We start from the raw sequence: 10,849 nt of genomic DNA on the forward strand, positions 1-10,849 counted from the left end.
AAAGGCCAAAACCAATAATATTTGCTTTAGATTTTAGCAAATGTTACTAAACTAAGTGTCATATTTAGTGTTTTTTGTTTTGGACTATTTCCAGTTGTGGATTTAGAGTTTATATGAGTATTAATGGCAGCAGGATACATGTGGGTTCAACTCAAACTGAACTATAGTGCCAATGAATATTATGTAATAAAATAACTTGTCAACCATTGGGATGGAATGGCTGATTGATGAGTTTTAACAGTTCTTGAACAACACAGGAATAAGCTATCATGGATAGTAGAGAGTTAGGGCTAGGCGGAAGCTTTCCTACTTCTCTGAAAACCTCATTGCCAACCTCTTTTTCCATTGTTCGGCTCTAGTACACATCAGCGTTGACCTACGACGCCGTGCAGGTGATGACGGAAGCCTTCCGCTACCTGCACAAACAGCGCATCGACTTCACCAGGAGAGCCAACAATGGTGACTGCCTGGCCAATCCCGCTGTTCCCTGGGCTCAGGGAGTGGAGATCGAAAGAGCGCTGAAACAGGTAACACATTACACATATACACACATCCCTTTGTTGGCCGAGCCTTGTTGCCGTGGTAACGGCAGATATCCTTCAGGAAATTAACAAAAACACCCACAGAAAGTACTTCACAATGAAAGACAGAGGTTTTCACAATGCTCAGATGTGCTGACAGCTATTCTTCAAGAAGAGAAACAGAGGTCTACCCACAGACTGTCCTCTGAGCTATGAATCAAGATTAAATTCACTCCTGCTGAGAAATGAACCTTGACAGCCAAAGTGAAGCCAAAGTGTTTTGTTTTTTTTGGTTGTAGTTACAAGTTCTGAACTTGCAAGTGTTTCTGCCTTTTAAGCAACACATAAAAGATCTTAATATAAAGTCTGGACTTCATGTACAGGTATTCATATTCAGAAAACATTTACATTATCTGGAATTACAATATTCAGGGGAAAACTCCAAGAAAGAAGTACCTGTCAAACACATGAAATATATGTTATGAAGGGAAAAGCCTATGATGTTTCACAAAGGGTTCATGTTCATCATCTTGGATATTGATAAAAGCAATCAACCAATTTATCAACCCTGTCTCCTACTTTCCAATACAACTAAAGTGCGCTCTCAATTACGTTTCAAGGGAATTGTTAATGTTAAGTTAGGTTGGCATCAGTCATGTCAGATGATAAGTCCAAACATTATGCTCATGTGTTATGAGAAATTAAATCCATTCAACATGTTTTTGAGGCTTCAAGGATACACCCCCAGTGTGTTTTGGTAAGAACACTGCGTTTAAACACGACTGTTTCAACATGAAAACTCCACAGGATACCTATAAGCCTCCTTCTGGTCCTTCCTGTTTTGGCCCATTTCTTATTTAAGTTGGCTGCCAGTAAGAGAAGAGATGGAAAAAAAATTCAAGTGTGTCTCAACACACGCTGAGATCTCCTCTCCTATCATGTCTTTCTGCTGCTTTGTAGCTGGCCATGAAACACCATTTGAAATCATTTGGATCGTGGCTCTAAGGCTGCATTCACAGCAAATCAGGCGTGGCGGCAATATAGAGCAGGGTATTGTGGCGCTGTGGAAGTCTCACTCAGTGGCCCATTAAAAACAATCAACTGCACAACAATTCACATCTTTTGCTTCCTCATGGCTGGGTTGTACAGATTTGGATCGGCAGTCACGCAGCCCCCCTTAGCATGACGTTTCTCCAAGAATTCAGTCTGCCTAACAGTCCCGACCGTAGCACGTTTAATGCACTCACATTGTAATGATTGATAGGACTGGAATTTTTCGCCGCAACGCCTGATTTGGTGTGAATTCAGCCTAACTTTGTAAAAGAGGAGAAAATAACCAAATACACTTGGACAATAGGTAGAGTTCAGAGACTTCTCCCAAGCTTACATGTCCCCTTACAGTTTAGCTCACATCAAGCTACCTCTTTCAATTAGAATGCAGAATGAAGAATAATGCAAAACACAAGAAGCTGTTTTCATGCGACAGAGGCAGTCGTTGTGTACATGCTGTGTCAGCTAGTTAGCGGATGTCATGTTGTAAAGTTTTATTATCTGTCTCTCAGGTGCGTGTGGAAGGCCTGACAGGAAACATCCAGTTCGATCAGCATGGCAAGCGAGTCAACTACTCTGTGAACATAATGGAATTAAAAACCAACGGTCCCGTAAAGGTCAGCATCTGAATGGTTATCCAGTTATGGTTAACTCATTTAATATAACTGTTTTTTTTTTTTTTTTTGTGGATCGTTTCAATTTGAGGTTCAGATTATGCAAAGCAGCATTTTTACAGTTGCACTCAAGATTATTGGTGTTTCATGGATGTTTTTGTTTTTCCTACCAACAGATTGGATACTGGAATGAAGTTGACAAAATGGCTGTCACAAAATCAGATGTCTTTGCAAATGACACAACAGGAATGGAAAACAAAACAGTTATTGTCACCACCATCCTGGTAAATATCCTATTATATGATTTTATAATCTCCCTTCTGGTCGTCTCCCTTCTGGTGTTAAGTAGCTGGAGAAACAGTTGGCTCTTGATCCAACATATGCAACATTTTTAAATGCCAATGAGAGAACTTTATTTGATTTAGACTGATATTGGCTTTATGATTGAGGTATTCTTTAATCTCACATTTTCTATGACTGAGAGGATAGTATTTTTACTCTAGTAACAAACCATGTCTGTATGAAACCTTTATTCAGAATGACAACCAGAACACCAGGCTGCTAATCTCTTGCTACAAGTATGTGGTTTGTGTTAGACAAGTGCCCGTTATATTAAGTTCTCATAATGAACTATCAGCCAGATCTGAAACCCTTGTTTTTGTTGTTGCTTTTAACGTTGTAATTTCAAACCTCTTGTGCTGAGCGCTGTTTTCTGTTTTTGTCTCTGTCCTCCAGGAAGCCCCGTATGTAATGCTGAAAAAGAACTCTGACCTTTTCGTAGACAATGAGCGCTACGAGGGCTACTGTGTAGATCTGGCTGCGGAGATAGCGAAGCACTGCGGCTTCAAATATCAACTGAAAATAGTGGGGGATGGGAAATATGGGGCCAGAGATGCAGAGACCAAAATCTGGAATGGGATGGTTGGAGAGTTAGTGTACGGGGTGAGTGTCTTTATCAAGAGGTAACTTAAGTCTTTGATTAATTCCACATGCAACTCATTCTGATTATTTTGTTCTTTGGTTTGATAGAAAGCAGACATTGCAGTGGCTCCTTTGACCATCACGTTGGTCCGAGAGGAGGTGATTGACTTCTCCAAACCCTTCATGTCTCTGGGAATCTCTATCATGATAAAGAAGCCTCAGAAATCCAAACCAGGAGTCTTCTCTTTCCTGGACCCGCTGGCCTACGAGATCTGGATGTGTATCGTTTTTGCCTACATCGGTGTCAGCGTGGTGCTGTTCCTCGTCAGCCGCTTCAGCCCGTATGAGTGGCACACTGAGGAATATGAGGATGGGCAGATCCAGACCAATGAGTCGACTAACGAGTTTGGCATATTCAACAGCCTCTGGTTCTCCCTTGGAGCCTTCATGCGCCAAGGCTGTGACATCTCACCTAGGTAGGTCACAAACATCATCGGCTGCCATGTTTTTCTCTGTTTAACTAACCAAAAATAACTTGTGACTTCATGCATTTATAACTTGGAATATGAGTTTGCTTCATCAGATTTAATAGCAACTGCTTACAGAGGTTGTTGCCAACTGTAATTTAGCAAATTGGGAGTCATCAAAGTGTCTCTTTTGCTATGAAAGCAGACAGTTGGTCCAACACTTTAGACTAGACTGAAGAATCAGTATCTTATTAATGGACTTGAAGGGTTGATTCACTTTGACAATTCCCTCACATTTCTATCTACGCCAACAAGTCTGATTTTAAACTTTCCAACACTTTAGTCAATTAAAGGACATTTCTAAATCTACTGCCAAAGTTTTGATCACTCTCAATTAACTGTTTACAAGTTCATTTTAGCATAATCACAGGCTAAATATATATTTCATCATATGCAGGTCCTGATGTGTAATTATTTATTCATAAAAATATATATAATAATGGTGTTTCTTCATGACTTTAAGGTCAGATACATTTTTGAATATATAGATTTAATAACTTGTGAGAGCAGGCACTAAGTAAGGTTTGAGTCATGTATTCCACAGAGATGTAAGATGATTCAACGTGTCTTCTACATCTCATCCCTTTGATGTGAGGGGTGTCAGCATGACTCCAAATCAGGAGACAGAGTTATATAGTGCTCTATAATGTTAGTATATATATTCAACGGAAGCAGGGCTGTCCTTCTTTGTTTGAAATATTTCTTGAGCTGAGGCATGTTATTAAACCCTAGATAGAACTTCAACATATTACTTTTAGCCTAGATTTTGATTTCTTGCACACTGAAAAGGGTGCATAATCTTAAGTAGTTGTCCTGTATGATGATACCAGGGGGGAATATAACTTTTTCTTTGTTTGTGAATGCATTCTTTACAATGGGCAGGATTTTGAGAAAACTCTACGATGAAACGTTTTGACATAACTAATGAAGTGTTCATAGAAGTGTGTCTCAACTATGTCCAATAAAGATGAGATGTATCATTGATTGGGTCACATGGTGGCTTAATTTGTAGATTATCATGTTTACTTTTATAACCGTTTTTTGTAAAAAATATAGTAATAATGTGAGAACATAAAAAAGGTATTTTGTAGCATTTCCTGGACTATTATATCACTTGCTTTACAATAGCCTTTAAGAAAAGTGTTTTAACATACATGAAACTTCAGTGAAATTACGTCCATTCACTGACAGTTACAGATGATTTCATAAAACAGAGAGTGTCAAGTACTGTTGAACAATAAGAAATGCAAGTAAAATATTTCTTCATTTGTTTTTTCAATAGATCTCTGTCTGGACGCATTGTTGGTGGCGTTTGGTGGTTCTTCACTTTAATCATCATCTCCTCCTACACCGCTAACCTGGCTGCTTTCCTAACTGTCGAGAGGATGGTCTCTCCCATTGAAAGTGCAGAAGACCTGGCCAAACAGACTGAGATAGCCTATGGGACCCTGGACTCTGGGTCTACCAAAGAGTTTTTCAGGGTAAGAGATGCTGTCTTTGTATTCTATACCTCTGAAAACAAGGCTTTAGGTTTTAACTTTACTAGCTGAAGTGCAACTTACTTCACTTCTCGATGAACCATACTCCTCTGCTGGAAATTCAACTCGGTGAAGGAAATTAAATCTTTCTTGGAGGATTAACTTGAAATTCCAGTCGGTGAGGTTTCATCCCAAGACATAAAAAAAAACTACTGCCAAGTAATACATCTTACAGTAGTAATTTTACGCTTTGAAGCAGTAAAAATCATATAGGCAGCACATACACTTTGGAGAATGAAATAATGACATTCTTAACACCTTGCATTAAAATCTGTTTTGGGTGATCGGATTGCAATTGGATAGTGCTTTACCACATGAAAGTCTGCGTACGAAGTCTCCATGATCCCTCTATGTATGCAAGGTCAAGCGTACCTTAGATTCATGTTTGAGGGCCCTTCTTGAGGCTTGCGTTTTAATAGCCCTTTTGTAGACAGAGTGATCAGATCTCAATTGAATCTCAATGTGGACACTGTAGACCCATTAATCAAAACCAGAGGTAATTGTAATCATGTTAAATCTTATCTAAAAACAATACTTATTTAAATGCAAGTCTTATAGAGGTCAATGGGTCTTGAAGTTCTTATAACATGATTGTACTAACAGCAGGTGCTTCTACCATTGTCTTTTTTTTCCAAAACAGCGCTCAAAAATTGCCCTCTTTGACAAAATGTGGACATACATGCGCAGTGCGGAGCCCTCTGTGTTTGTGAAAACCACAGCCGAAGGGGTTGTGAGGGTCCGCAAGTCCAAGGGGAAGTATGCCTATCTGCTGGAGTCCACCATGAATGAGTACATCGAGCAGCGAAAACCCTGCGACACCATGAAGGTGGGAGGCAACCTGGACTCCAAAGGCTACGGGATCGCCACGCCGAAAGGATCCTCATTAAGGTGGGTGGAATAGTATAACAATGTGTCCAATGTTGTTATAGTATCCCACCTACCCTGATGTAGCTTTGCTTATTTGTCTCTGGTTTGTATAAGGAGATGAGGTAATGCCCCCTTCCCCTTCAAATTCTTTAAAAAACATTGCAATTTATTGTAAGTCGATAAATTGCAAAAAAAATGATGACTATTTTTTTATGTATAGAGATTTTTGAATCTTTGACAAATTTGCTGCAATAGTTTCCCAAATTATTATTGTTAATGATTTAGAGTTTATTGAGACTCATTTATTACTTATCCAGGCTGGATTTCAGCTGTTTTTTTAAGACATATTCTAAAAATTACTCATCTTAATGAGATTTTGAATTTCAATTTGAAACTTTTCTATTGCTTTTCCCATTTAATCTTAATGTAGATATCTCTCCTATAGTCTTTGTCTAGTACTGTCCTAGCTTATGTCTTTTTCAATGTTTCTATATGCTTAACATGTTGCCTTGTTGTTCTGCCTTTTTTTCTCATTTGATTGACTTTGAATGATTGATAAGTTTGTATATTTCTGATAAGATATTTTAGAAATGTATATTTAAATGTCTTATTACTTACTGTGTTTTGCTAAACCCTTGCAGTACACTTGTTTTATTTAATGACTTAATGAACATTTCCTTTGTGGAAAGAAATTGGAAGTTATCAAAAATGTTATACCACCAGTTAATTGTGGCACTGCTTGGGTTTCAATATGTATTTAATATGTATTTTCTAATGTGAATATATTGAAGCTATTTAGATATATGTTAAGATAGCAATAGTCTTTTATTAAATGTGCCCCTCAATTGGATCAGTTGCACTAAAAACTCCCTCCATCCTAAAATATAGTATAGATTTATATTATTAAATGGGTTAGTTGGGTTAGATGGTAATTTCTTAAGGAAATGTTGCATGTTTTTGACATATGTCCATGAGGTCTAACCATTTTTTCCCCATTACTGCTGTTTTGCTGTCTCTCTTTTAGTGGAGTCACTTGCCAGACACTGTTATATGTATGTTGTGGATGTGAGTACGTTGCTGTAGCCACTAGTCCCCCTAGTCTTAGCACTCTGTCCTCTCTGTTGTGTTACGGCTAAGCTCTGCCACCTTTGACAAACATTCATGTTGCACTCACATTTGATGAGAATAGCTGTTTTGTGATAGACCTACGCAAATACCATGAGAGGGGAGGGGGGGTAATAGACTAAAAATTAATTTGTTATAGTCTCTAAAATGAGGGAGTGATAGACAGACAATTGATAAGTGGCTCACCCTGTCTTACAAGTATGTTTTATCGTTTCAAGAAATGCGGTTAACCTCGCAGTACTAAAACTGAATGAGCAAGGCCTGTTGGACAAATTGAAAAACAAATGGTGGTACGACAAAGGAGAGTGCGGCAGCGGGGAGGTGATTCCAAGGTCAGCCCCAGTGAGCAAAGTGATGGGTAACTCAATGCAACTCCCAAAAGTAAGCAGCAAACCAGCACAGGGTCCCAACCCACACTGACAGCAGGCCAGTCCCCTGCTGAATCAGCTGCACAGCTAGCAAGCCTCAGCAACGAGAATCATCAGCACGTAAACATGCTGTGGCTGACAATCAGGTTATCTAAAGAAAAGTGCAAAACAAGTACAATGCATTCAGTAGTTTGGCCTGTTCCCATTGGCACACTGTACTTAACATACAGTTTATCTGTTGCCCTTGCTGCTTACTTCAGGCGATACGTTAATGCACATTTGGCTCTGCAAAACTCGTTTTTGCTTAGGCCAAATGGCGCATCAACGTCTATCGCCACTGCAACGGAAAGAAGAGAAAGAAATGTAAGAAAGAGAATCAAAGACAGAAAAAAAAGTTTAATCAGTGTAAATGTAATAATAACATAAAATAACATTGATAATGTTATTTATGTTATTTTCCACGTGAAGAACGCCAGTAAACCTTGCGGTATTGAAACTCAGTGAGCAAGGAGTCTTAGACAAGCTGAAAAACAAATGGTGGTACGATAAGGGTGAATGTGGAGCCAAGGACTCTGGAAGTAAGGTTAGTCGCTGCAGGTTCTATGTGATTCAAGCACACTCATAATTATTAGTGGGAATGACCCCATTTAAAGTAATGATAAATCATTTCAAGCAAATGCACAAACAAAGCATGAGATGCCTTGGTAAGATGTAATTTACTAATGCCTGCAGACCTACTAATGATTAATACCATTTATATTATTTTAATATACAGTAATGCATGCGATGTCATTCTTGAAATGTGCACTCCTTTATCAAAATGACCCGTTAAATCCTCTTTTTCCAGCTCCCCAAATTTCCCAAAAACAAATGAAATAGAAAGTTTTTTTCTTACAAAAAAGCTTTCATGAGATATTTATGAATTTTAAAATCTGGACACAGCTACACAAAAGAAACGCTCACAGCACAGAGTACTGAAATCTGACAGTGATTGGCTAATCTCTGGACCATCTATTAAGGGTGTCCAATGGTGTTAAATGTCCTCTCTGTTGTATTTGTACCACTGTCTTCCACTGTGTAGTACTGTGTGAGTCTTGTGTTTTTTTTTTGTTTCGTTTTTTTTTGCGTGGCCTCGTGTTGATCTTAGTGTTGTTATAAATGGAGTTCACACTGATTTCACAGACAACAGTTGTCCTCTCACTCCTATCACTTAAACTATATCACAAATGATGAGAAATCCACCATTGTTTGAAATTCAAATCAATAGAAAACCGCTCCTTCACCTACCCTTTTTTTCCAACGTTAAGCTCCATGAAATCAATTATTAATGAAATGACCCGTGTGAAAAAAACCTAAAATGAAGCACTTTGTTCTGAGTGATTCTCTTTCCTCAGCCGGCACTTGTTTCTTTTCCTTGATAATTGATACTCACCGCTGTCTTGTCTCTTAGATACTCCCAACTTTAAAACATGTAACTGTAACCGTGTTGTCTATGGCTGTCATGTTGTCACTTTCCCACACACAGATATATTGTGCACCACTTTGACAAGGTAGAGCCCTATGTATCCATTTGGCGTCCACCTTAAATGAATACATGGGTGTTTTTATAAGCTAAAGAAAACTCACTGTACTGTATGTGTCAGACCCCAATTGGTTTATTACTAAGCTGTCTTCCTTCTTGTCTCTGTCTATAAGTAAAGGTCTTTGAGCACGTTTGTAACAGCTTAGCCCTTTTGTGATGGGCAACCCATGTAAATGGTCCTTGTACAGTACAAATTTCGGATGTAGATCCACAACACATAGACTGTATATGCACTGCATACAAACTGCTGCTGCATTTCATTATGATTACAGTACTAACCTTACCCACTACATTGCTTCAAATTTACCCAAAATGAAAAAGCACCTGTGTGTTATGTCTTGTTATTTTCTGTGCTTTTTAGATATTATTGGCTGTCAAAAAACTGTATTATCATTATTAAATATAGTGGTGCATTTTTGTGCATTTTTAGTTCTCTGTCGTGGTTGTGACTGTTTTATTCATGTGCATTTTTCAAATCTTTCAACCTTTTCAATCATGCCGCGCCGCTGACCTCTGTCTCGTGTGCACTTTTCAGGAGAAGACGAGCGCCCTCAGCCTGAGCAACGTGGCTGGGGTCTTCTACATTCTGGTCGGAGGACTCGGTTTGGCCATGCTGGTGGCCTTGATTGAGTTCTGTTACAAGTCCCGAGCCGAGGCGAAACGAATGAAGGTGGCAAAGAATGCACAGAATATTAACCCAACTTCCTCGCAGAATTCACAGAATTTTGCAACTTATAAGGAAGGTTACAACGTATATGGGATCGAAAGTGTAAAAATTTAGGGGGTAGGGAACGAGGATTTCATAAATTCCCCCCAAATGCACGCTTTTTTGGCTCCATCCGTTACCATCCTTCAGTGTTAGTGAATGAAGAGGTTGGCCAAAGGATCGTATGTACTGGTGACTTATGATTTAATGAGAGAGAGAGAGATATCCCCCTTTTTAAAGATTAAAAACTGTGTTTGTCCATATAAGTTTCCTTGCTATTTTGAAACCATTTTCATGTATGACTGTTGATGGCCATGCTTGTTTATACCTCTGTCCTCGTAACACATTTCAACAATAATGCTTGCAATGACCATGCTTAAGCCTTTACATGATCATTTGAATCTTGCATTGTGTTACCCATTGAGATCATATTTAGTTCTCATCTACATTCTCACGTTTTGAACATTTATAATCTTTTAAGCTTACAGATGTGGAGATGCTCTAACCTAACATGTTGCCTCCTTGTTTGTGTATGGGATTCTTGTGTGTGTGTGTGTGTGTGTGTGTGTGAATGTGGTTAATGTTTGTGATTGCTTGTGTCTGCGCGTGCACGTTACTTTTGTGTGTTTAGATGACCTTTGGGGACGCCATGAGGAACAAAGCAAGACTTTCCGTCACTGGGAGTACTGGGGAGAATGGTCGGGTGATGACTCCAGAGTTTCCTAAAGCTGTCCACGCTGTCCCGTACCCGAGACCTGACATGGGACTAAACGTCAGCCTAACAGATCTGTCCTGATCAATGAGAAACTTCTGAGTGCCTTACAATGGTTTCAATAGAGCGATTTTTTTTTTTTTCTGTCCTACCCTCCCTCCTTCTGTTCTGGCGCTTTTTTTCTGTTTTTTGTCTGGTGAAAAAGGAAAGGTAGGAGATGGAGGCTTCATTTTGTGTCTCACAAAGACTTGTATTGTTGCTCTCTGTCTCTATTTCTCACCATATAAAACCCCTCTCTCTCTCTCTCGGGGTGGAATT

General features: G+C 39.0%; 1 protein-coding gene across 1 annotated transcript in view; it reads left to right on the forward strand.

Moving 5' to 3' along the window:
• gria2b (glutamate receptor, ionotropic, AMPA 2b) overlaps positions 1 to 10,615 on the forward strand; it is a 47,846-nt gene extending 37,231 nt beyond the window's left edge. The window contains 11 exon segments of the mRNA XM_054598088.1: positions 360 to 527; positions 2,084 to 2,188; positions 2,362 to 2,469; positions 2,921 to 3,127; positions 3,215 to 3,582; positions 4,916 to 5,114; positions 5,812 to 6,059; positions 7,382 to 7,476; positions 7,479 to 7,495; positions 9,649 to 9,783; positions 10,451 to 10,615. Coding sequence (XP_054454063.1) covers positions 360 to 527; positions 2,084 to 2,188; positions 2,362 to 2,469; positions 2,921 to 3,127; positions 3,215 to 3,582; positions 4,916 to 5,114; positions 5,812 to 6,059; positions 7,382 to 7,476; positions 7,479 to 7,495; positions 9,649 to 9,783; positions 10,451 to 10,615 — 1,815 coding nt within the window.
• Positions 10,616 to 10,849: the final 234 nt, after the last annotated feature.

The sequence above is a fragment of the Anoplopoma fimbria genome, chromosome 4 (assembly GCF_027596085.1).
Source record: "Anoplopoma fimbria isolate UVic2021 breed Golden Eagle Sablefish chromosome 4, Afim_UVic_2022, whole genome shotgun sequence".
NCBI classification, from domain to species: Eukaryota; Metazoa; Chordata; class Actinopteri; order Perciformes; family Anoplopomatidae; genus Anoplopoma; species Anoplopoma fimbria.